The following is a 26617-nucleotide window of genomic DNA, read 5'->3' on the forward strand; positions in this document are numbered from 1 at the left end:
CACGTTACGGAAAGATATTAACTGTATAGGAAGCTCTGGGTACAAGTCGTCTGGATATTGGGCAGCCAATAAACTGGCAGATGCAAACAGATGATAATCTTTAGCGGACAACAGTTCTTGACGGCTCAATCAAAGAAAGAGGGTTGCGATTTCATTCATACTGTTGGACCGACGTTTGAGTTGTGTGATTAAAATATCAAAGTAGCATTGAACACAGACACTGTAAAATGTTCCTCTGCATTCTGAAGCCTGTTTTTGTGCATCACTTGGTCCTGCCTTTTGTTTATCCATCCCACTCTCTGTATCTGAGTTCGACCTGCTGATTCAACTTACTTTTTTGAACTTGATTGCCAATTAAGTAAGTAGGTGGGGCAGGCTGTCTCCTTCCGTTGAGCAATAGGCCAATTAGATGCATGACAATGATAGGCCTATTGTCTCTGACTCACCTACTACTAATGTAGATTATTGTAAAGCACAAAACACAAAAGCTTCCTACATGTGGAAATTAAAAAGGTTGAGATGATTAGATTAGATTCTGGGTGTGCTGGCTGTTCCTACATTTTGTTTTCACTAGCAAAGTGCAAGCAATTGATCATTCAGGTTATGGGTGTTTTCTCTTGAATTTGGTAAAAAGGGAAGTGAATTCGCTCATTTGCTTGTTGACAACCCTCTTGTGTGTATCAGACACACAGTTTCTCTCTTAGAGATTATTACATCCTGTTAGTTGAATTGAGTAAATGCAGTCCTCGTATTACAGAGCCATTCTTTGATTGAATATAAGCTCATAAATTAGTGGAGTCATTGGTAAACCGATCTTTTGATGTACATTTTATGTCATAGGGGTGTATTTTCTAAGCTGTTACGACTACTGTGACGTACCATTTGATAATAGTATCCTTACTGTTTAAACTGTAACACGTCAGATAGAGACTACAGTTGTGCTCATATTTAATGAACTCTAATGGTAAATGTTATGTACACTATACACATTAGATTACACATTGGTACTTTACATCTTGGTCTAAGATCAACTAGATAAATTAAAGCTTGGACGATGGGTGCTATAGACAGCGCATAAGCCTTTTAATAATCAGTTATCTTAGAACAAATGTAATTATAGCATCTGAGTGATAATGTGTAGATTCACAAGCGGGCTAGATTCACCAGTATACATTTATGATCTATAGCCGTTAGTCACATGATAATGGAGTCAGATTGATGAATGTAGTTTATTATTATTATGAAACACAATTTGAACACATCTACATGTGTGTGTTAGAATGTTATACATCTCCTCTCACCACCCGGAGGCATATCAGTCTCTGCATCACTAGGCTCTTGTCTAGGCATTACTATTCAACACCTTTACTCAAACACAAGCTGCAGATAAAAGGCAATGGAGGAAACAAACCCAGGTGTACCGTTCTCTTTTTGTCCCTCACTTTCAGAAACAAACCTCAGGAATATATATATATTCTGTGTCTTGTAAACACAAACAGTAAGCACAAACTGACATGTGCTAGAGAATGTAGTCTAGCTGGTCTCATCAAGTAAAGTTACAAATAAACGGAATGGTTAACTCAAATAGAAATATACACACACATACAATCGCACTGACACACATAAAATCAAGTATAAAACAAAATAGGTAGAATTTTCATAATTTCCCTAAAACAGTGTTTCTTTAAAACCCATGCAGCAGGTTTCTCTTGCGCATTTCACAGACTTAGTTAAGGCAGCACTGCAGTCGTCATGGCCCTTTTTTCAGAACGTTCGTCAAACATCTCTAAAACTACAACTCTGGGTCTAGTGTTCGAGAACTTACAGAACACTAGACCAGTGGGTAGCTGGCTGCCGTGGCAATGCCACAGTGGTTCTTCCTGTCTTTGGCCATGTAGATGTAGCCTTTGTCTCCCCATTTCTCGCTCCAGCTGAGGAAGAGACAAAACATGTTAGTCCCACAGTTCTAGTTAGTAGGAAATTATAAATTCACTGCTGCTTAAGAGAAATGTATGACTTAGACCATAGAATCAGGACAAGAGAGGCATATTCCCCGATGAGGAAATCAACCAATCCCGCAGTAGTGACGTAACAAATAAAAAACATCCTAGGAAGATACTATGTACTGTACCTGTTCTTGACAATCCAGAATTTATTGCAATCTACATCCTCTCCTTCAAAACCGTATCCCACCACCAGAACTCCATGGTCAAGCTCCTCACTGCGGCACTTCTCCTCATAATAGATCCCTACAGGGAGAGGACATAGTTAAATTAGTGGGCTAAGATACGGAGTTTACTTCAGTATGTAAAACCACGATCTCAAACCTAATAGTTGGTTACTTAGCTAGTAACTAGTTAGAAATATTGGTCACAATTTACTTCAAAGACATCACCATTTGCACACGGTGAACAGGACAATAGACCAGTAGGGATCACTGCTACCTCAAAAAAATAGTAGGTAGGGAATCCAATCCTTGCAAATAATGTTACACAAAATTTAAGTTGCACCGCTAACTGCTACTCACCAGACTGGTAGAACTGGAAGGATTCGTGGCTGGCATCGATGGCGACAGCGACGGGCCCGACAGACGCCACAGCCGTCATCAGAGCGTGTTCTTTGCCACTGGGGATGTCCACAAAGCCAGTTTCATTGACAGCACTGAACTCTGGTCGGTAGTGACAAACATCATCATCCTGAGTTACCAGGGAAGAACAATGGCCATGATTAGTAAAAAACAACATATTCCAAATATTCAAACAAGTCGGTCATTCTTGGAGACAAATCCCACTGTAATGAAGTGGAAACTCAAATTTTCAAAGATGAAGTTGTAAGTCATTCCAGATCGACAGCAAAAACTGCATGATCTGGGACCAGGCTAAAAGAACAGGGCCTTACTTTTAATAAATGCATCTTCATACCCTATTATATTTGAATTCAGACTAATAGAACACAGGGCCTTACCTTGCCCACATAGGGGTAGGACGCCTCTGTGTCCAGGCCGCCGTTGTCCTTTACATACTGGAACGCCAAGTCCATGAGACCCCCATTACAGCCCTCGTTGCCCTGGGGTCTGGAGCAGTCCACCAGGTTCTGTTCACTCAGAGACACCAGATTGCCAGTCTTCCTGAATTGCTGGCCCTCTATGGCTCCGGTGGAACTGAACGCCCAGCAAGACCCACATGAGCACTGAGGGGGTAAAGGTTGTTAAACATCTTGTTACTTTTTCATGCCAGAAAACACTGACATGTGCATATTACGCCAGTAATAAATACATTTAAAATATATATAACAATATGTATGCGCAATTTGCCGCCTTATCTTCAGGATACTGTAAATTACAATCATGGTAAACAGCACGCAAACAAGCCAGATAGTTCTCTGGAAGTAAAACCTTATTTAGTGACACAGTAGTGTGTGGATGAGTCATGACTCATGATTGATTCAGGTCTCACCTGGTTCTTGATGGGAGTGACGTAGCCCTTCTCTCTCCAGTCCACAGCGTCAGGGACCTGCAGGTAGTTGGGTTCCATGAACAGAGAGCCCTTGTACTTCCTCTCAGTCGTCTGCTTGTAGCCGTTCATGAGCTGCCTGAACTCTTCGTTGGTCTAGAGAGGAAAGAATCAGAACACGTTGAAATGTAATGTCTTCCCTGAAAATATGTGGTTTGTAATTTACCATCTGAATGGGAAATGTAATTTTTTTTTTACGTCTTAGGACTGTTTTAAAAGTTGTGCACTTAGCCATAAATCCTGTGTGCATCTTTAAAAGATTACGAGTAAGTTTCAATTCTCTTCTCGGGAGAACTATTCCATTCCTGCTTGATAGTTGAAGAAACCTAACCTGCGAGTCTGAATACATTCCTGCTTTCATTGTCAACACTGACACCTGTGCCTGTGAAATATTTCATACTGCATGTGCTTCAGCAAATCTATGGCATGGCAACATAAAGATCCAGCTATAGCACACACACAGTATGGGAAACAGCTGCTGAAAAGTAGCTCCTGCTCCACAGTAAAATGTCTCAGCAACAAACTTGGACAGAAGTTCACTGGAACTGATATCAGCACCTGAAAATTTCCACTGCTTTAGTTCCTGCACCTCATAGAATATTAGCTCAAAAGTCCTGCAGTGTTCCTGGATATAAATATATACAGTACAGGCCCCCAGAATGAGTAGCGGCACCCATTTCATCCATGTCAAGCACTGCTCAGCAAGGTGATTCTTCTTACCATGTCACCAAAGTTGTTCATGCCCAGACGGTAGGAGTGTTTTCCCATAGAGTGGTCCAGGTTGTGCATCTCAATCTTCTTCAGGTTCTTCTCCCAAACCATCCTCCTCCAGCCCTCCTCGCTCTGTAACAATGAGTGAAAAACAGTGAGAAAATATACACAATCATATACTGTCCCAGAACTATGGGCACAATCCATGCAATTAATGATACATAGGTTTAATTTACAGCTACATGTATGCACCACTTGATCAATTTGAGCCCCTTGTTGAGAGCAGTGGAGGATGGTGGGAGGAGTCAAAGGAGGACAGGTTCATTGTACTGGCTGTAATGGAACTGAGTCAAAAGTGGTTTCTAAATGTTTGATACCATTCCAATAATTCCATTCCAGTCTTTACAATAAGACCATACTCCAAAAGCTCATCCCACCAGCCTCCACTCGTTGGGAGCTACTGAGGGGTTCCTATGACGATGTGCTCCTCTACTTGTGCTTAAACACCCACCTCATGGTAGTTCTTGCTGTGCCAGTTCTTCCACAAGTGCCAGTGGCCCTCCAACTGAGAGTCAAACATAGGGGCCGCATACACAGCACTCATACAGAGCACCAACACTGCCAAGTACAGGGACATCATGGTCAAACAGCTGTGGAGAGAGAGAGAGAGAGCAGAGCTGAGTCAGCCTTGTATTTTCAGTGTAAAGAAGCTGTATAGCATAAAATGTTGAATTTGTACCTTTGAAACAACGGCAGATCTTCAACGTTATATACAACAACAAAAAGTCTGGGCAGCACCTCCTACTGGAGATTTGATCAACAACTATCCATTTGGTCTCCCATCCAGTGTTTTAACCAAGGCCAGTTTAGCTTTGACATGTCACAGACTACTACCAATGTGGTATTGTGTGAATGATTGAAAAATCTCAATTTAATTTGTATTTCAATTTTTTTAAATTAAAAAATGTTTTCAAAAATCGCTGTTACTATGAAGTGATTACAACGGGTAGCTTTAACAGAGAAAATGACATTTAACCATCCTTTATAAGTCATATCAATTGTAATAAATAAATCACTTGTGAAGTCATCAGCAGCTATTGTTTTAATTCAACCTAGGGTTCACAAACACATCACCTTGCACTTTCACCATCCTGTGAAGTTAATTAATCATCACTTATTTAATCTGCAGCCTAATAAACTGCATGCTTTCCCAACGAGTAGTAAAGTGAGGTCCACACTACTACTCAAAGTTTACTTCGATATGATGGTTATTATATTCACCAACAATCACATAATTAATTTTACTGACACAAAAAGACTCCACCTCGTCTAGACTATTTTGTGTTGTCGACATTTGGAAAGTTAACTGAAAAATTGTTTCCATCAGGTGTGTCATTACTTTTATCCGACATGTACTTTACTTGCTTTACCACCGTTGGATGGAAATGTGGTTTGTGAGAACAAAACAAAAAAACCTCCAAACTACCTTCCGCTCAACACAAGAAAAAATATTAAACATATGGAACTAGGATACTACACTACCGGTATTCCAAATTAAATAAATTGGTATTTATTACTTTATGTGATATCCAGAAATATTCGAGGGAATGTTTGGTAACAGCCGGCAGAAAAAGCAACATCAGAAACTGTAGACTAATATTGTCTTTCTGTATCAATCAAATTGAAGAACAAATGCCCCGGGTAAATGTCCATAACCCAAGATCCTAACACTGTGCAAAGAACAGAATGGAAAGCAGTACTTACTTTTTTCCCGTCAATTTGCAGTAGCAGGGTGATGATTTATGCTGCTGTTGCTGTGTAGTCAGTGAACAAGACACGACACTTTATACAGCCGGCCATATGTCCTATAGTGGTGGGGGCTGGCTTGTGATTGGCTGAAAGGGGACGGTATATCTCACACTGCCGGCCCGCTGAATGATCATTTAAAGATCTCAGGTCCCGCCGGGTGTAAATAGCCCAGCATGTGATTCCTGACCACTTGACCGTTTTCATCGACTCCGTAAAGATAAAACATCAACTTTGATTAAACATCTTTAGTGGGTGGATTAGATTACTGGGAAGCAGTAAGTCAGTCGAGTCAGTTTCCCTTACCATTTTTTCATCTTCGGTTACTTTGTAACAGTTCTCTCATCATGTGCGGGCGCGGAGGAGATGAGAGCATGGCACGCTGATGCTTATACAGCAATGACAAAGAAATAACCAGAAAAAAATGCTAAACATGTTCATTGAACAGTAATGACATGAATATGGGTAGAAAGTTTACATGTAGTCTAGTACCTGAAACTGAGTGGCCAACAACAAACGCCACATATGTTCCTGCTCTGTGAAGCATACAACAGCTTCAGTGTTTGTTCATGTCCTAATATTATAGATTCAAATAATAGCCCGAAGTTGAGAGAATGAACAAATTAACCTACATTTATCTCGCTCAAATATGAAGATTATCTGCATTCTTTAGATACTGATGAGTTATTGAGTTATTGTGTGTCAAGAAAGTTCTGATGGGCTTGTAAATATTTTTTTGTGTGTAAATAATCATTCCAATTTGATTTGAAAGGTGTCTTACAAGCCTTTCAGTGTTTTCCTACCTCTTTATTTTGTTTTTACCTTTATTTAACTAGGCAAGTCAGTTAAGAACAAATTCTTATTTTCAATGATGGCTTAGGAACAGTGGGTTAACTGCCGGTTCAGGGGCAGAACGACAGATTTGTACCTTGTCAGCTCGGGGGTTTGAACTTGCAACCTTCCGATTACTAGACCAACGCTCTAACCACTAGGCTACCCTGGCGCCCCTCTTCTGCACATTCTCCTTTTGTTTTCTTTTTAAACATTGATAATGCATTTTAAACCCACTAAATCAAAACACACTAATCAATACATTGTTTCTAAACAATTGTGTAATGTCACTTTTGCCTTGTCAGCTTTAGGAATTTCTGCCTGTCAACCAAACATTCACACAGGAAGAAGGGGAGGGATTCTCTTCTTGGGCTGCTGCTGAATCTGTTGTTACTGATAGGAGAAACACACACACACACACACACACACAGACACACACACACACACACACACACACACACACACACACACACACACACACACACACACACACACACACACACACACACACACACACTGTATATATGTGGTTAGTAAAAAGATTCCTTGATTGGTATTGGTGTGTCCACAAAAACACTACAGGGAAATCAATGAATGGATGGGTATTGAATAGGTCATTAGGTTTGTTTAAGATTTCCTAGTATTGATCGATCATACTAAGAAGTATGTTTTGATAACAATGCAGTAATGTATCTGTGTAACTTCAAACTTTTGCTGACACTGATTACAATCTAACAGAAACAGATGCAGTAACTCCCCCTGTCAGACATGAAGTGTACTGCAGGTAATGTAACAGTCATGACCATGTCTAATTCCCTTCTCCCAGTTGCATGTTCCAAAGCACCTCTCACTCACATGGCTCTCAGATATCTAAATTCTTATTAACCAATGCTTCTCACGTGATCAGATTCTTCTCACGTGATCAGATTCTTCTCACAGGCATCTGACAGGCACATCGGGGGACTCAACTGATTGGGTCCTTCTTATCGAGTTCCCGAGGTGCATATTGAAGATATTGGAAGAACTGTCCACATTTACTTTCGTCAGCCAACAAGATGAGTAGGCCTAACAAACAGAAAAAGCACTAGCCTATGTCAATCTACTATCCCCCATAGTATAAAGTTGACCTATTCTATTGGTCAATTTATCCTTCAGTGTGAGAACGAAATATTCAAAACCCAAATTAATAGAACCACTCGCATAAAAAAAAAACATTTCAAAAGCAATGAGGCTGATGCAACAGATCATAATGTTTAGCTTAAAATGTTCATAAACGATTAGTCTTTTTCTTCACATTATAAGCGCAGTAATGCATAAACGGCAGTAGCCTATGTGCGAATGTTCCTAAATGCAATCAATTAGCGGGAAACCACCATTCTCAAAAGTGACCACAAATGCTACTATGCATGTAATGCTTTATTATAAAGGTGCATTTTAATGGTGAAAATGATCTTCCTCAAAACCTGAAACTCACGCGCCGCCTAAGGATGCCAGTTAGGCTCTGGACCGGTTGTAAAGCAGATTAATGTTCTTAATTTCAATGAGTTATTTGGCCACTTTAGTTGTGATATAAACTTTATCAAAAACATATAGGCCTGTGGACTAGGCTACATGAGGTGTGAGACTATGATGTGAATACGTCGCAAGAAAAAGTCATGCGCGGTTTCTTGCCTTACTTGCTTACACAAGCTGGGCATCACTCACAAATTATAATATATAATTGACAAGTGATAGGCTAATATAGTCATCCATCAGACTATTATTGATTTAATATTGTCTTAAAATATACTAAATAATACGTGAGAATTTTGTTTTGATTTAGAGAGGACTATCATCATGCACCGGTTTCAGAACAGGGGAAAAATACAAGTCATCTATGCACTTAAATAGCGAATGGAGGACTTAATTGTCATGCTAGCCAGGTAGGCTATATTCCTGTTGTAAAGCAAAACAATGTGCTTAATATTAGGGAAGTTGAGAAATATAGTCAGCCTAAAGGAAGCTGAAGATCCTATTTTTAATAGAAGCCATCACTGTTTCCTCACGCAAATCCATAGCCTGTAGAAATGTTGCGCAACATGAGCTCATGGGCTCTCCTGAAGTGTTTGATTAGATTTTTATACACATTTGCATTGATGTCAGAGAGGATTAGAGGGACAATAGAGTTAGCAAGTTTGGTGGGCTGATGGCCATCAGCAGCACCAGAGTTTGGAAAAGCCTAATTACCATGACCACAGTACACAATTTGCATGACCGTTGAGTCATAGTAATCACCTTTTATGCACTCTGGACAGTAAATTGGTAGGACCCAACTTGGGTACTTCGGGTCGCTAATGGACTGATACTCAGGCCTCCATTGTTCTTCTTAACCACTCCTGACATCAATTCAAATGCAATCGATAATCACAGCAAACAGTATCTTGCTTTTAAAACTCACCTCACTGTGATTGATCAATTTGAAGAAAGAAGTTTAACAGCAGGTTGAAACTAAGTGGAAAACATGGTCGTTGTGGGTGTTGTTTCAACGCTGAACACAACGACAGGTCTTTCTACGGTGATGATTCATTCAAAACACCCATACGCACATTGGAACTTATGAAAATGCATAGGCCTTTGAGCACTTCAAATCAAAGTTTATTTGTCACGTGCGCCGAATTCAACAGGTGTTGTACATGCTTACTTACAGGCTCTAACCAATAGTGCAACAAAGGTATTAGGTGAACGATAGGTAGGTAAAGAAATAAAACAACAGTAAAAAGAGAGTAAAGGCTGTTGGTGGAAGAAGGTGAGGACCAAGGTGCAGCGTGGTACGTGCTCATACTTTTAATAATGGAACTGAACACTGATTAACAAAAACGAGAACAACCGAAACAGCTCTGTCTGGTGCAGACACAAAAACAGAAAGCAACTACCCACAAACACAGGTGGGAACAGGCTACCAAAGTATGGTTCTCAATCAGAGACAACGATTGACAGCTGCCCCTGATTGGGAACCATACCAGGCCAAACACATAGAAGAACAAAACCTAGAACAAAACCTAGAATGCCCACCCCAACTCACGCCCTGACCAAACCAAAATAGAGACATAAAAAAGGAACTAAGGTCAGGACGTGACAATAAAAACCTCCACTCCAAGCTTCCATCAACAGAGTCAATTGAATGATAATAATTATAGAACTACATGGGGCCGTTTGGAAAAACGAATCCCATTCGAATCGTCTCCTGCAATAACCTACATGCTTTGTTAATTACTTAACAAACTTCTTTAGTAAAACTAGTCCCATCCGAATAGGGCTAGCATGTAGACCTATAACAGTGGAGGTTGCTCAGAAGAGGAAGGGGAGGACCATCCTCCTCAGTGAATTTCATAAAAATAAACATAGTGAAACATTTTCTTTTAAACTTTTTAGATAAAACTATACTAAATATATTCAAGTCACCAAATAACTGATTAAAACACACTGTTTTGCAATGAAGGTCCACAGTCGCCTCAGCAGCACTCTGTAGGGTAGCACCATGGTGTTAGCTCGCTTTTGTCCTCCTTTGTGTACATTGACTTCAATAGAAACCGAGGAGGCCAATGGTTCTCACCCATTCCATAGACTTAAATAGTAATTTATGACAACTTCCGGAGGACGTCCTCCAAACGATCAGAGCTCTTGCAGCATGAACTGACATGTTGTCCACCCAATCAAATAATCATATAATGAATTTAGCACTGAAAGAGTAAGCTACAGCTAGCTAGCACTGCAGTGCATAACATGTGGTGAGTAGTTGACTCAAAGTGAGAGAAAGAGACTGGTTGAACAGTTTTGAACAAATTCATTTCTTCCAAATTTAAGAAAAAGGAAGAGAAAGAGAGAGGTATTTTTTAAACCTTCACTTAGCTAGTGAATGTAGCTAGCTAGTTTAGCCTCCTCAAACAACCGTTTCGAAGTAACAAAAGTGTATTACAAAAACAGGGGGGGGGGCAGGCAAACAACAGGTCAAGGACAGGCAGAGGTCAGTAATCCAGAGCAGAGTCTGAAAGGTACAGAATGGCAGAAAGGGTCAGGGCAGGCAGAGGTCAGAAATCCAGGGTGGTTGGACAGGGTACAGAATGGGAGGCATACTCAGGGTCAGGGCAGACAGAATGGTCAAAACCGGGAAAATTAGAAAACATGAACTAGAAAACAACAGGAGCACAGAAAACCGCTGGTACGCTTGACAAAACAAAACGAACTGGCAACAGACAGAGAACACAGGCATAAATACACTTGGGATAATGGGGAAGATGTGCACATCTTTAGAGGGGTGGAGACAAGCACAAAGACAGGTGAAACAGATCAGGGTGTGACAGGGTCAAACAGAGAAGGATGATATGTTAGCTAGCTGGCTATCCTACAGAGAAACTCCAAGTCAAGGTATGTTTTTTCACCTGGTCACAGACAGCTGATTTGTTATGCACTGAAGCACACAAGCGAAGAGAAAAGTTGAGAGGATGAGAGCGCGTAGATAGTTGTGAGAATGAATTATATATACAGTACCAGTCAAAAGATTGGACACACCTACTCATTCAAGGTACATCGTAGAATAACAGTGAAGATATCAAAACTATTAAATAACACATATGGAATAATGTAGTAACCAAAAAAGTTTTAAAACAAATCATAATATATTTTCTATTTTAGATTCTTCAAAGTAGACACCCTGTAACGATTCTCGTTGATGGAAGGAGAGGAGGACCAAAATGCAGCGTTCGTCATATTTTAATTGAAAAACTGAACACTACACAAAATAACGAAGAGAAAACGAAACAGTTCTGCAAGGTGAACAGACACTAAACAGAAATTAAACCCCCCCCCCCCCAAAGATGCGGACTCCGGCCGCAAAACCTGAACCTATAGGGGAGGGTCTGGGTGGGCGTCTGTCCACGGTGGCGGCTCTGGCGCGGGACGTGGACCCCACTCCACCATAGTCTGTGGCAACGCCGGAGTGACGGGCGGCTCTGGCAGCTCCTGACTGACAGGCGGCTCTGGCAACTCCTTACTGACGGGCGGCTCTGGCAGCTCAGGACAGACTGGCGGCTCTGGCAACTCAGGACAGACGGACGAACCTGGAGGGAGGAGACAGAGAGACAGCCTGGTGCGTGGAGGAGGCACCAGATGGCTGTGGGGGAGCACTGGAGCTCTGGTGCGCAGCCTTGGCACCACTTCTCCAGGCTGGATGACCACTTTAGCCCGGACCATCCAGAGTGCAGGCACAGGTTGAACCGAGCTGTGGGTGAGCACTGGAGATCTGGTGCATACTACTCGCACCTCTTCGTTAGGCTCAATGCCCACATTCGCCTGGCAGGGGCGGAGCGCAGGCATAGTACACACTGCACCCTCCCAGCGCCCCGGAGACACAGCACGCAGAGCCGGCGCAGGATACCCTGGGTAGAAATGGCGTACCGGAGACCAGACACGCTGAGCCGGCACAACACGCCCTGGCTGGATGCCCACACTCGCATAGCACTTGCAGGGGGCTGGCCTATAGCGCACCGGGCTATGAGCGCATACTGGCAACACTGTGCGCTTGACCACACACGGTGCCTGACCAGTACTGCACTTCCTCCAGTAAGCACGAGGAGTGGACTCAGGTCTCCAACCTGACTCTGTGTACCGCACCCAAAATATTTTTGGGGGCTGCCTCTCGTGCCTGTCGTGCTGCCGTGGTACCTCCTCATATTGCCGCCGCTCATCGCTCGCTGCCTCCAGTTCCTCCAGTTCTTTCTTGGGGCTGCGATATTCCCCAGTCTGTGCCCAGGGTCCTTACCGTCTAAACTCTCCTCCCATGTCCATGAGTCCAGAGAATGCTGCTGCTCTATACCACGCTGCTTGGTCCTTGGTTGGTGGGTGTTTCTGTAACGCTTCTCGTTGGTGGAAGGAGAGGAGGACCAAAATTCAGCGTGGTAAGTGTTCGTCATATTTTAATTGAAAAACTGAACAGTACACAAAATAACAACGAAGAGAAAACGAAACAGTTCTGCCAGGTGAACAGACACTAAACATAAATTAAACACCCACAACCAAAATGGGGAAAACAAGCTACCTAAGTATGATTCTCAATCAGAGACAACTCACACCCTAACCAACCTAACACAAAGACATAAAAAAGGAACTAAGGTCAGAATGTGACACAAGCTAATTTATTCACTTCAGTCTGAGAGGGATTAAGCATTAGCTAACGTTACATGGTAGTTACTCTAGCTAAAAACTTGTGCACTGGGATTAAACACTAGTTTAGTCTTTTTCTGTTAAGTTAAACAGCAGTTACCTTGCCAGCTACATCACTGATGATGATCAGTCAACTAAAGAGTAGCCAGTTTCTACTCTACTTGCTTTTACAACTTGGAGAAAGAGAGCAACACACTGACAACAGCTGCCTTTTTTCAACTCTCCCTTGTTGGTCCAGCCAGCCTTCCAGAAGCTTGCTTTCCCACATGCTGTCCGGCCTGTCCGCCTGCTCTGTGGTGTCCTCTGTGGTGTCCGCACTGTCCTAAATCCAGCAAGCTGAGGTGTCCGCATGGTCCTAAATTACACCGGGGACGCTTTTTGTCTCACATTGCATGAACCCCCTGTCCCCAATGAAAGTTGCGTCCCAGGTCATGAGGTCCCAGGTCATGATGAGCAATCGCATAGTAGATATTTGTGGTGTGGTTAGCTGTTTTGTGTTCAACTATTCTTAATTTAAGTGTGCGTTTCCTCTGACTAATGTAAACAAGCCCAAATGGGCATTTGAGCATCTAAACAACAGCCTTAGTCTCAAAATCAATTGATTTGCTGCAGTTTCACCTTAGTCTAAGGAATTGACCAGTAGGAATATTACGTGTTAGAGGTTTATGCCTCATATCCACCGGATGCGTTCTGGCAGAAGCCATTCAGTGTCAATGGAGCAGTCAGGAACGCTACGTGGGGGGTTCCCCACGAGACTGCAGTGCGTTCTGTGTTTAATATTTTAAGTTGCGCTTTGCTTTACCATGCAGTGGTACAAACGGAAGTACACACAGACTCCAACTTGCTAGCTTTTCGCTAGTTGAAAAGCAAAGCATGTGCGTCAAGTACGGAAAATGGGGGCTAGACATCTGGCAAAACGCGTATGCATCTGGTGGATATGGGCATGAGGATGATTACTATCATATTTTAGGAGCGTGTTCTTACTGCAAGATTTGTGAAAAATGGTCGTTTCAAGCATTTCACCGTTGCTTTTTAAAATTGCTAGGTCGATGAAATTGACAGAGGAAGTGCAATGCTCTTCTGTAAATGATACATGGGGATTAGTATGAAAAATCGACAAATTGGGATAGGGGTTCTGTAAGGCTATAATTACCAGAGACTTTAGGCCTCAGAGGAGTTTCAGATAGTTTCTTGTGAATCTTAGGTAGGCCACAGTAAGCTGCACATACTGGGTGAAGGGTGATGAGGAAATCAGTAATCCAACCTTAGCCTAAAGGACTGTTAGTATATGCATCACTTTCACTGTTAATACAATCCGTAGAGTTTGCACGTAAGGGGTCATAGAATTCTCTTTTGTTCAGATGACTCACAATGCCCTTGTGATATTGTTCATAGTTTTGTACAGCAACAGCACCCCCCCCTTATCAGCAGGGAGAAGATTACAGTTGTTTTGTAGACCTTTGAGTGCTACAATCTCTTCTGCCCTGAGGTTACCTTAAGAGTATTCTTAATTTCCTGGCTCTTTTTAAGTCATAGTGACACTGTTTTTGGAAAATCAGGAGAACACTGATATTGCAACCAACCAGGAGGGATAATTCCTACCCCTTTCAAAAAGAAGTCTACCTTTTCACCATTCTCTAATCTGAGCCCCTCTATTACCACACAATGTACTATCACCTGGTTGAAAATGACCTTAGAGAAGGTGCCAGTAAGCATAAATACTCTAAAGGTAACCTCAGTGCAGAAGATCTCAGTGCAAAGGTCTACAAAGGTCTACAAAACAACTGTAATCTTGTCATTCTCCCTGCTGATAAGGGGGGGCACTGTTGTGGTACAAAGCTATGAACAATATCACAAGGGCATTGTGAGTCATCTGAACAAAAGATAATTCTATGACCCTTTATGTGCAAACCCTACGGATTGTATTAAGAGTGAAATTTATGCATATATTAACAGTGCTTTAGACCAAGGTTGGATTACTGATTTCCACATCACCCCTCACCCAGTATGTGCAGCTTACTATGGCCTACCTAAAATTCACAATAAACTATCTGACCCTCCTCTGAGGCCTAAAGTCTTTGGTAATGATTGCCTCATGGAACCCCTATCCCAATTTATCTTTTTTTTGTCATTAAAAAGTTGGTTCCTTCCTTCCCATCATTGTTGTGTGACACCACTGATGTGATAGAGATCCTTGAGAATGTCAAAGTTGAATCTAATGATATACACTACATGACCAAAAGTATGTGGACACCTCATTCCAAATTCACATGCATTAATATGGAGTTGGTCCCCCCTTTGCTGCTATAACAGCCTCCACTGTTCTGGGAAGGCTTTCCACTAGATGTAGTAACATTGCTGTGGATACTTGATTCCATTCTGCCACAAGAGCATTAGTGATATTACAGAAGAGCATTACACTTCATCTACCAATTTCCTAGATCTCACTATTTTTAAAAGCGATGGTGATAGGCCACGCTTAAACATTTCATTTTTTTGCAAACCTCTCAGTAGGAACATTCTCCTAGGTATAATAGTAATCATCCTAAATCTCTAAAACACAACATTCCTACTGGTCAATTCCTTAGATTAAGGCAGAACTGCAGCAAATCAATGGATTTTATTTTACTAAAGCTGAATAATGAAAAAGAGTTTCCTCGAACGTGACTAGAGGGATAGGTCTCCTCAACATGGCACATAAGCGATCACCAGAGACCGATAGAGTCGCCCTCTTCACCAAAAAAGACCAACGCGAGAAATCTGATATTTTTAAATATTTTTTTACCACTTAATGCAACCCGTCTCCTTCCCTTTTTCCAAATGTTGTTACGTTACAGCCTTATTCTGAAATGGATTAAATACATTTTAAAAACTCAGCAATCTATACACAAGAAGGACAAAGCGAAAACCAGTTTTTAGAACTTTTGCTAATAGAATCAAATATTTTTTTAATTACATTAGTCACATGCGCCAAATGCTTACTTACGAGCCCTTAACCAACAATGCAGTTAAAAAAAATACAGATAAGAATAAGAGATAAAAGTAACAAGTAATTAAGGAGCAGCTGTGAAATTTTGAGGATCTGAGGACCCATGCCATTTCAGTCATGGCCAGGTCGCTGACCTCCTCTCTGTAGGCTGTCTCGTTGTTGTTGTGATCAGGCTGTTGTGTCATCTGCAAATTTAATGATGGTACTGGAGTGCCTGGCTGTGCTGTCATGAGTGATCAGGGAGTACAGGGGACTGAGCGTGCACCCCTGAGGGGCCCCTGTGTTGAGGATCAGTGTGGCTGATGTGTTGTTACCTACATTTACATTACATTTACCTACCCTTACCACCTGGGGACGGCCCGTCAGGAAGTCCAGGATCCAGTTGCAGAGGGAGGTGTTTAGTCCCAGGGTCCTTAGCTTAGTGATGAGCTTTGAGGGCACTATGGTGTTGAACGCTGAGCTGTAGTCTATGAATAGCATTCTCACATAGGTGTTCCTTTTCTCCAGGTGGAAAAGGGCAGTGTGGAGTGCAATGGAGATTGCATCATCTGTGGATCTGTTTGTGCGGTATGCAAAATGGAGTGGGTCTAGGGTTTCTGTTATGATGGTGTTGATGTGAGCCATGACCAGCCTTTCAAAGCACTTCATGGCTACAGACGTCGGTAGTCATTTAGGCAGGATACCTTAGTGTTCTTGGGCACAGGGACTATGGTGGTCTGCTTTAAACATGTTGGTATTACAGACTCGGACAGGGAGAGGTTGAAAATGTCAGTGAAAACACATGCCAGTTGGTCAGCGCATGCTCGCAGTACTTGTCCTGTTAATCCGTCTGGCCCTGCGGCCTTGTGAATGTTGACCTGTTTAAAGGTCTTACTCACATCTGCTGCAGAGAGCTTGATCACACAGTTTTCTGGAACATGCAAGCATAGAAGTAGTTTAGCTCGTCTGGTAGACTCCTGTCACTGGGCACCTCTAAGGCTGTGCTTCCCTTTGTAGTCTGTAATGGTTTGCAAGCCCTGTCACATCCAACGAGCGTCAGAGCCGGTGTAGTACGATTCGATCTTAGTCCTGTATTGACGCTTTGCCTGTTTGATGGTTCGTCAGAAGCCATAGCGGGATTTCTTTTAAGCTTCCGGGTTAGAGTCCCGCTCCTTGAAAGTGGCGGCTCTAGCTTTTAGCTCAGTGAGGACACTGCCTGTAATCCATGGCTTCTGGTTGGGGTATGTATTTACAGTCACTGTGGGGACAACGTCATCAATGCACTTATTGATGAAGCCAAGACTAATGTGGTGTACTCCTCAACGCCATCAGAGGAATGCCGGAAGCTTAGCATCTGCTTCATCTGACCACTTTTCTTTTTGATCTAGTCACTGGTGCTTCCTGCTTTAATTTTCGCTTGTAAGCAGGTATCATGAGAATAGAATTATTGTCAGATTTGCCAAATGGAGGGGGAGGGAGAGCTTTGTATGCATCTCAGCGTGAAGGTTGTCCAGAGTCTTTCCCCCTCTGGATTCACATTTAACATGCTGATAAAAAATTGGTCAAACGGCTTTAAGTTTCCCTGCATTAAAGTCCCTGGTTACTAGGAGCACCGCCTCTGGGTAGGCGTTTTCTTGTTTGCTTATGGCGGAATACAGCTCATTCAATTCTGATTACTGTTACCGATCAAGCAGTGTGTCCTTCGCGTCGGGCTTGTCAGAGTCGTGAAAGGAAAAAGAGGATTCTGCTAATCCGTGGTGAGTAATCTCAGTCCTGATGTTGAGAAGTTATTTTCGGTCATAAGACCGGCAACATTATGGACAAATGAAAATAAGTTACAAACAACGCAAATAAACGGGGGAAAAAACACAATCGGCTGGGGGCACGTAAAACCTCTGCCATCCTCTCCGGCGCCATCTTACAGATACCTTATTTACAGATACCTTATTTACAGACCCTTTGTTACGAGACTCGAAATTGAGCTCAGGTACATCCTGTTTCCATTGGTCGTCCCTTGAGATGTTTCTACAATTTGATTGGAGTCTACCAGTGGTAAATGAAATTGATTGGACATGATTTGGAAAGGCACACACCTGTCTGTATAAGATCTCACAGTTGACAGTGCATGTCAGAGCAAAAACCAAGCCATGAGGTCGAAGGAATTCTCCGTAGAGCTTTGAGACAGGATTGTGTCGAGGAACAGATCTGTGGAAGGGTACAAAAAATGTCTGCAGCACTGAAGGTCCCCAAGAACACAGTGGCCTCCATCATTCTTAAATGGAAGAAGATTAAAACCATGAAGACAATTCATAGATTGCCTGGCAGCCTTGGTCAGGGAGGTGACCAAGAACCCAATAACCTAGCCGTCGAAGGAATTATCCGTAGAGCTCCGAGACATTGAAGGTCCCCAAGGACACAGTGACACCCTCATTCTTAAATGGAAGAAGTTTGGAACCAAGACTCCTAGTTCTGGTTGCCTGGCCAAACTGAGAGATCGAGGGAGAAGGGCCTTGGTCAGGCAGGTAAACAGGAACCCAATGGTCACTCTGACAGAGCTCCAGAGTTCCTCTGTGGAGATGGGAGAACCTTCTAGAAGGAGAGCCATCTCTTCAGCACTCCACCAATCAGGCCTCTATGGTAGAGTGGCCAGACGGATGCCACTCCTTGGTAAAAGGCACATGACAGAACAAATTCAAGAAAGCGTATGATATTATATAGAGCCATTGTTGCATGGAACTCCCTTCCATCTCATATTGCTCAAATGAACAGCAAACCTGATTTAAAAAAAACAGATAAAGCAACACCTCACAGCACAACGCCTTTTCCATATTTGACCTACACACAACGAACAAAAATATAAACGCAACATGTCAATGCTGGTCCCATTTTTCATGAGCTGAAATAAAACATCCCAGGATTTTTCCATACGCAACAAAAGCTTATTTCTCTCAAATATTGTGGACAAATTGGTTTACATCCCTGTAAGTGAGCATTTTATCCTTTGTCAAGATAATCCATTCATCTGACAGGAGTCACATATCAAGAAGCTGATTAAACAGCATGATCATTACACAGGTGCACCTTGTGCTGGGGACAATAAAAGGCCACACTGAAGATATCTCAAGTTTTGTGGTATCGTGCAATTGGCATGCTGACCGCAGGAATGTACACCAATGCTGTTGCCAGATAATTTAAACTTAATTTCTCTACCACATGCCTGCCACCAACGTCGTTTTAGAGAATTTGGCAGTACGTCCAACTGGCCTCACAACCGCAGACCACGTGTAACCCCCCTCCTCCTCCGATCCTGCAGGTGAAGAAGTGAATGTGGAGGTCCTGGGTTGGCGTGGATACACTTTCGGAGGAGTATTTCTGTCTGTAATAAAGCCTTTTGTTGGGAACTCATTCTGATTGGCTGAGCCCGGCTCCCCAGTGGGTCAGCCTGGCTGCGCCCCTGCTCAGTCAAGTGCAAACAATAGATTAGCGCTTAATGAATTTATTTGGATTGACAGATTTTTTTTATATGAACTATAACTCAGCAAAATCTTTGAAATTGTTGCATTCATATTTTTGTTCAGTATGTGTATGTATTTATATGTATAAGACACGTATAATTCGTTAACAGACAAATAAGAAAGAGAGTTCTAAACCTCTGTGCCAATAACAGCTCATTTTCAGGTTTCCCCTCCCCACTCAGACCACTCCCAGACAGTCTTAGCTCAATTCTTGCTTAAGAAATTTGAGTTGAAATATATTTGGCTACGGTGTATGTAAACTTCTGACTTCAACTGTATATAGGTAGCTGAGTAGGGGTATATATACTGTGTCTATAACTGTGTTGTAAAGACGGACATACCTGCAGTAAGCACAAACTGACTTGTTTTGTGCTAGACTAGCGAGTGTTGTCAAGTAGTTGGTCTCATCAAGTAAAGCTACAAATAAACTGAGTGCTGAGGGACAAATGTCTCTTCACATACTGTTGATCGTGTTAGCAAAGTCACAGACGCTCCTGTAGTATTTTTTTTGAAATTGTACCTTTTTTTAACCAGGTAGGCCAGTTGAGAACAAGTTCTCATTTACAACTGCGACTTGGCCAAGATCAAGCAAAGCAGTGGGACAAAAACAACACAGTTACACATGGGATAAACAAACATACAGTCAATAACACAATAGAAAAATCTGTATAAAGTGTGTGCAAATGAAGTAAGGACTTAAGGCAATAAATAGGCCAATAGTGGCGAAGTAATTACAATTTATCAGTTTACACTGGAGTGATATATGTGCAGATAAGGATGTGCAAGTAGAAATACTGGTATGCAAAAGAGCAGAAAAACTCAAATGAATATGGGGATGAGGTAGGTAGTTGGTTGGATGGGCTATTTACAGATGGGCTGAGTACAGCTGCATCTATCGGTAAGCTGCTATGACAGTTGACGCTTAAAGTTAGTGAGGGAGATATAAGTCTCCAACTTCAGTGATTTTTGCAATTTGTTCCAGTCATTGGCAGCAGAGAACTGGAAGGAAGGGCGGCCAAAGGAGGTGTTGGCTTTGTGGATGACGAGTGAAATGGAGTGCGTGCTGCTGGTGATAGTATGGTGGAGCTGCTTTACCTTATAGACCTATAGATGACCTGGAGCTAGTGGGTTTGGCGACAAATATGTAGTGAGGACCAGCCAAGGAGAGCATACAGGTCGCAGTGGTGGGTAGTATATGGGGCTTTGGTGACATAACAGATGGCACTGTGATAGACTGCATCCAATTTGCAGAGTAGAGTCTTGGAGGCTATTTTGTAAATGACATCGCCAAAGTCAAGGATCGGTAGTATAGTCAGTTTTACGAGGGTGTTTGGTAATAGGAACCCTATTCTAGATTTACATTTGGATTGTAGATGCTTATTGGGAGTCTGGAATGAGAGTTTACAGTCTAGCCAGACACCTAGGTATTTATAGTTGTCCACATATTCTAAGTCAGAACCGTCCAGAGTAGTGATGCTAGTCGGTCGGGGAGGTGCGGGCAGCGATCGGTTGAAGAGCATGCATTTAGTTTTATTAACATTTAAGAGCAGCTGGAGGCCACGATGGCGTTGAAGCTTGTTTGGAGGTTTGTTAATAAAACAGTATCCAAAGAAGGGCCAGATGTATACAGAATGGTGTCGTCTGTGTAGAGGTGGATCAAAGAGCGACATTGATATATACAGAGAAAAGAGTCGGCCCGAGAATTTAACCCTGTGGTACCCCCATAGAGAACATGAGGTACGGACAACAGGCCCTCCGATTTGACACACTGAACTCTGAGATGTAGTTAGTGAACCAGGCGAGGCAGTCAGAAACCAAGGCTGTCGAGTCTGCCGATAAGAATACGGTGATTGACAGAGTCGAAAGCCTTGGCCAGGTCGATGAAGACGGCTGCACAGTACTGTCTGTAGGCCGCACAATGTTAAGGTTTTAAATTACTGCACGGTCTGTTCTTCACTCCAGACTGGCTATTATTTAAATTAGGACCAGCTAAACATACCAAATACAGTACACTTCACTAACAGTTAAAAGTCTCTATTTTAAAGGCCCAATAAAGGCGGTTATCTAAAAATCTATGCAGAATCACTATGCAGAAAAAGCTTTGGCCATTTCCCGGTGGCTCAAATAATTTCAGTTTGTCACAAAGTAGTGTGGAGAACCATTGTTTCATTTAAACCTCTGAAATATATTTTCCATAACGAAAAATATTGTATTTTCAGCCGTTTGAAGCCAGTGTTCAAAACCAAAATTAAGACGCAAAAACTAAACTTAAGAACAGCTGTCATTTCCTGGTTGCTAAAATGCAACACTGTTCACTCAATTTAAGTTGAGGAAACAAGCACTGAACAGTGTAGAGAATCCTTCCTTGTCCCATCAAATCACAAAAATATATTTAAGTAAAAATCTCAAGTAGGCGTACCATGTTACAGGGAAATGGGATGCAGGGGAGATTTATTTTGAACAGCCTAGTGCTGTTGAAATTCACCTAGCTTCCAAATGACATGTGTGTTTGAGAGTCAGCCTTCACTGACTGTCATAATAGCTGCTAGATAGTGCCAACATTTAAAAACTTTGTGCTACATCGTAGAAAAATGTAGTTGATTAGTACCACAAAGAAGCCTCACAAATCAATTTTAAAAATGTTTATTTTGCTGATGTACAAAACAGTTGTAAAAGAAGAAAATTAGGAATGTACACAGGTTACACCTGTAACATTCACTTGGCTCAAGATGCATAGACATAAAAATGTATAAAACAAAAATGGGTAGCATTTCATAAATTCCCTAAATGTGCTTCTTTAAAACCCAAGCAGCAGGTTCTCATACACCTTTCACAGATTTAGTTAAGGCAGCACTGTAATCATGTAATCACCCGTTTTCCAGAACTTTCAAACGTTTCTAAAACTAAGGTCTAGTGTACTAGAATCTCCAGGTTGTAGAACACTAGACCAGTGGGTAGCTGGCTGCCGTGGCGATGCCACAGTGGTTCTTCCTGTCTTTGGCCATGTAGACGTAGCCTTTGTCTCCCCACTTATCACTCCAGCTGAGGAAGAGACAAAACATGTTAGTCCCACAGTTCTAGTTAGTAGGAAATTATAGATTCGCTTGTATGACTTAGACCATAGTATCAGGACAACACCAACAGTGTATTCAAATAAATGCAATGTAGAGATGCATATTCCCCGATGAGGGAATCAACCAATCCCATAGTGGTGATGTAACAAATAAAAAACATCCTAGGAAGATACTATGTACTGTACCTGTTCTTGACAATCCAGAATTTCTTGCAATCTACATCCTCCCCTTCAAAACCGTATCCCACCACCAGAACTCCATGGTCAAGCTCCTCACTGCTGCACTCCTCCTCATAATAGATGCCTACAGGGAGAGGACATAGTTCAATTAGTGGGCTAAGATACGGAGTTTACCTCAGTATGTAAAACCACCGGATCTCAAAGCTAAAGGTCCTTAGGTAGCGTGTAGCTATTTACTAGATGGCAAAACTGAAATATTGGTAACAAACAATTTACTTCAAAGATGCCATTTGTAAATCTTAACTACAGTGTGATAAGGACAGACCAGAATAACTCACTGCCACCCAAAAATAGTAGGTAGAGAATCCAATCCTTGCAAATATTCTAACGCATAATTTAAGTTACACCGCTAACTGCTACTCACCAGAATGGTAGAACTGGAAGGATTCGTGGCTGGCGTCGATGGCGACAGAGACGGGGCCGACAGACGCCACAGCCGCCATCAGAGCGTGTTCTTTGCCACTGGGGATGTCCACAAAGCCAGTTTCATTGACAGCACTGAACTCTGGTCGGTAGTGACAAACATCATCATCCTGAGTAACCAGATAAGCACAACGGCCATGATTAGTAAAAAATATATATATATTCAAGCAAGTCAGTCTTCCTTGGAGACATAAATCCCACTGTAATATATATTTCTAATTTGTAAGTCATTCCAAAATAACCATAGGAGTTGGTTCTACAGGAAACTGCATTATCTGGGACCAGGCTAAAAGAACAGGGCCTTACATTTAATAAATGCATCTTCATACACTATTATATTTGAATTCAGACTAATAGAGCACAGGGCCTTACCTTGCCCACATAGGGGTAGGACGCCTCTGTGTCCAGGCCGCCGTTGTCCTTTACATACTGGAACGCCTGGTCCATGAGACCTCCATTACAGCCCTTGTTGCCCTGGGGTCTGGAGCAGTCCACCAGGTTCTGTTTACTCAGAGACACCAGATTGCCAGTCTTCTTGAATAGCTGGCCCTCTATGGCCCCGGTGGAACTGAACGCCCAGCAAGACCCACATGAGCCCTGGAGGAAAGATTGTTAAACATCTTGTTAGTATTTCATGTCAGAACACACTGACATGCGCATGTAAGTAATAACTATGTATACGCAATTTGCCGCCTTATCTTCTGTATACTGTAAATTACAATCATGGTAAACAGCACGCAAGAGCCAGACAGTTCTCTGGAAGATATGCATTTATTTAGTGACACAGCAGTGTGTGTGGATAGGAGTCATAACTCATGAGTGATTCAGGTCTCACCTGGTCCATGACGGGAGTGACGTAGCCCTTCTCTCTCCAGTCCACAGCTTTAGGGGCCTGCAGGTAATTGGGTTCCATGAACAGAGAGCCCTTGTACTTCCTCTCGGTCGTCTGCTTGTAGCCGTTCATGAGCTGCCTGAACTCTTCGTTGGTCTAGGGAGGAAAGAATCAGAACACGTTGAAATGTAATGTCTTCCCTGAAAATATGTGGTTTGTAATTTACCATCTGAATGGTAAATCAAATTTTATTAGCCACATGCACCAAATACAACAGGTGTAGTAGACCTTACATTGAAATGCTTACTTAAGAGCCCCTAACCAACAATGCAGCTTCAAAAAATAAAGATGAGAGTAAGACATAAAAGTAACTAAAGAGCAGCAGTGAAATAACAGCGAGACTACAAACAAGGGGGGGGCACCGATACAGAGTCAATGTGCGGGGGCATCAGTTATTTGAGGTAGTATGTACATGTAGGTAGAGTTATTAAAGTGACTATGTATATACAACAACAGAGAGTAGCAGTGTTGTAAAGAGGGTGAGAGAGGCACCGCAAATAGCCTGGGCAGACTTGTGGGTAGAAGCCTCTTGGACCTAGACATGGCGCTCCGGTACCGCTTGCCGTAGCAGAGAGAACCATCTATGAATAGGGTGGCTGGAGTCTGACAATTTCAGGGCCTTCCTCTGACACCGCCTGGTATAGAGGTCCTGGACGGCAGGAGGCTTGGCACCAGTGATGTACAGGGCCGTTAGCATATCCCTCTGTAGTGCCTTGCGGTCGGAGGCCGAGCAGTTGCCATACCAGACAGTGATGAAACCAGTCAGGATGCTCTCGATGGTGCAGCTGTAGAACCTTTTGAGGATCTGAGGACCCATACCAAATCTTTTCAGTCTCCTGAGGGTGAATAGGTTTTGTCATGCCCTCTTCACAACTTTCTTGGTGTGCTTGGACCATGTTAGTTTGTTGGTGATGTGGACACCAAGGAACTGGAAGCTCTCAACCTGCTCCACTACAGGGGGTGGGAAGATGAGAATGGGGGACGTGCTCAAAATGTAGTTTTTTTTTTATGTCTTAGGACTGTTATAAAAGTTGTGCACTGAACCATGAATCTAGTGTGCATCTTTAAGACTAAGTTTCAATTCCCTTCTCAGGATATCTATTCCATTGCTGCTTGATAGTTAAAGAAACCTAACCTGCGAGTCTGAATACATTCCTGCCTTCATTGTCAACACTGATACCTGTGTGTTGTCAAAGTGCCTGTGAAATATTGCATACTGCATGTGCTTCAGCAAATCTATGGCATGGCAACAAAAAGATCCAGCTACACCACACACACAGTATGGGAAAGGGCTGCTGAAATGTACCTCCTGCTCCACAGTAAAATGTCTCAGCAACAGACTTGGACAGAAGCTCACTGGAACTGATATCGGCACCTCAAACTTTCTACTGCTTTAGTTCCTGCACCTCATAGAATATTAGCTCAAAAGTCCTGCAGTGTTCCTGGATATAAATATATACAGTACAGGCCCCCAGAATGAGTAGCGGCACCCATTTCATCCATGTCAAGCACTGCTCAGCAAGGTGATTCTTCTTACCATGTCACCAAAGTTGTTCATGCCCAGACGGTAGGAGTGTTTTCCCATAGAATGGTCCAGGTTGTGCATCTCAATCTTCTTCAGGTTCTTTTCCCAAACCATCCTCCTCCAGCCCTCCTCGCTCTGTAACAATGAGTGAAAAACAGTGAGAAAATATACACAATCATATACTGTCTCAGAACTATGGGCACAATCCGTGCAATTAATGATATATAGGTGTAATTTACAGCTACATGTATGCACCACTTGATCAATTTGAGCCCCTTGTTGAGAGCAGTGGAGGATGGTGGGAAGAGTCAAAGGAGGACAGGCTCATTGTACTGGCTGTAATGGAATGGAGGCAAATGGGGTTTCCAAATGTTTGATACCATTCCAGAAATTCCATTCCAGCCTATACAATAAGCCCATCCTCCCATAGCTCATCCCACCAGCCTCCACTCGTTGGGAGCTACCGAGGGGTTCCTGAGGATGTGCTCCTCTACTTGTGCTGAAACACCCACCTCATGGTAGTTCTTGCTGTGCCAGTTCTTCCACAAGTGCCAGTGGCCCTCCAACTGAGAGTCAAACATAGGGGCCGCATACACAGCACTCATACAGAGCACCAACACTGCCAAGTACAGGGACATCATGGTCAAACAGCTGTGGAGAGAGAGAGAGAGAGAGAGAGAGAGAGAGAGAGAGAGAGAGAGAGAGAGAGAGAGAGAGAGAAAGAAAGAGCTGAGTCAGCCTTGTATTTTCAGTGTAAAGAGGCTGTATAGCATAAACTGTTGAATATGTACCTTTGAAACAACGGCAGATATTCAACGTTATATACAACAACAAAAAGTCTGGGCAGCACCTCCTACTGGAGATTTGATCAACAACTATCCATTTGGTCTCCCATCCAGTGTTTTAACCAAGGCCAGTTTAGC

General features: G+C 42.5%; 2 protein-coding genes across 5 annotated transcripts in view; both read right to left on the minus strand.

Annotated features, from left to right (window-relative positions):
• Positions 1 to 26339, minus strand: part of LOC118381839 (procathepsin L-like) — a 46394-nt gene extending 20055 nt beyond the window's left edge. The window contains exons 1-7 of one of the 3 annotated variants that reach the window (XM_052525923.1): positions 26207 to 26339; positions 25707 to 25829; positions 24113 to 24265; positions 23650 to 23874; positions 23219 to 23387; positions 22801 to 22918; positions 22191 to 22583 (exon numbers count right to left, since the gene is read on the minus strand). In XM_052525923.1, the coding sequence (XP_052381883.1) occupies positions 22484 to 22583; positions 22801 to 22918; positions 23219 to 23387; positions 23650 to 23874; positions 24113 to 24265; positions 25707 to 25829; positions 26207 to 26335 (1017 nt within the window). In that variant the 5' untranslated portion in view covers positions 26336 to 26339 and the 3' untranslated portion in view covers positions 22191 to 22483. Of the gene's footprint in view, positions 1 to 5987; positions 6109 to 22190; positions 22584 to 22800; positions 22919 to 23218; positions 23388 to 23649; positions 23875 to 24112; positions 24266 to 25706; positions 25830 to 26206 lie in introns of those variants that run through there. The other 2 variants (XM_052525924.1, XM_052525922.1) reach the window with 2 other exon arrangements.
• On the minus strand, positions 1216 to 9436 carry LOC118387870 (procathepsin L-like). Of its 2 annotated transcripts, none has more exons than XM_052525931.1 (8): positions 9298 to 9436; positions 4735 to 4873; positions 4233 to 4355; positions 3456 to 3608; positions 2965 to 3189; positions 2528 to 2696; positions 2132 to 2249; positions 1216 to 1931 (listed from the first exon to the last, which is right to left on the minus strand). In XM_052525931.1, the coding sequence occupies exons 2-8, from the start codon at positions 4861 to 4863 to the stop codon at positions 1832 to 1834; spliced, it is 1017 nt and encodes a 338-aa protein (XP_052381891.1). In that variant the 5' UTR covers positions 4864 to 4873; positions 9298 to 9436; the 3' UTR covers positions 1216 to 1831. The 2 variants fall into 2 exon arrangements, with proteins under 2 accessions (XP_052381891.1, XP_052381890.1); XM_052525930.1 differs by lacking the exon at positions 9298 to 9436 and adding an exon at positions 5988 to 6108.
• Positions 26340 to 26617: the final 278 nt, after the last annotated feature.

Source organism: Oncorhynchus keta, chromosome 9 (assembly GCF_023373465.1).
Source record: "Oncorhynchus keta strain PuntledgeMale-10-30-2019 chromosome 9, Oket_V2, whole genome shotgun sequence".
Taxonomy (NCBI): Eukaryota; Metazoa; Chordata; class Actinopteri; order Salmoniformes; family Salmonidae; genus Oncorhynchus; species Oncorhynchus keta.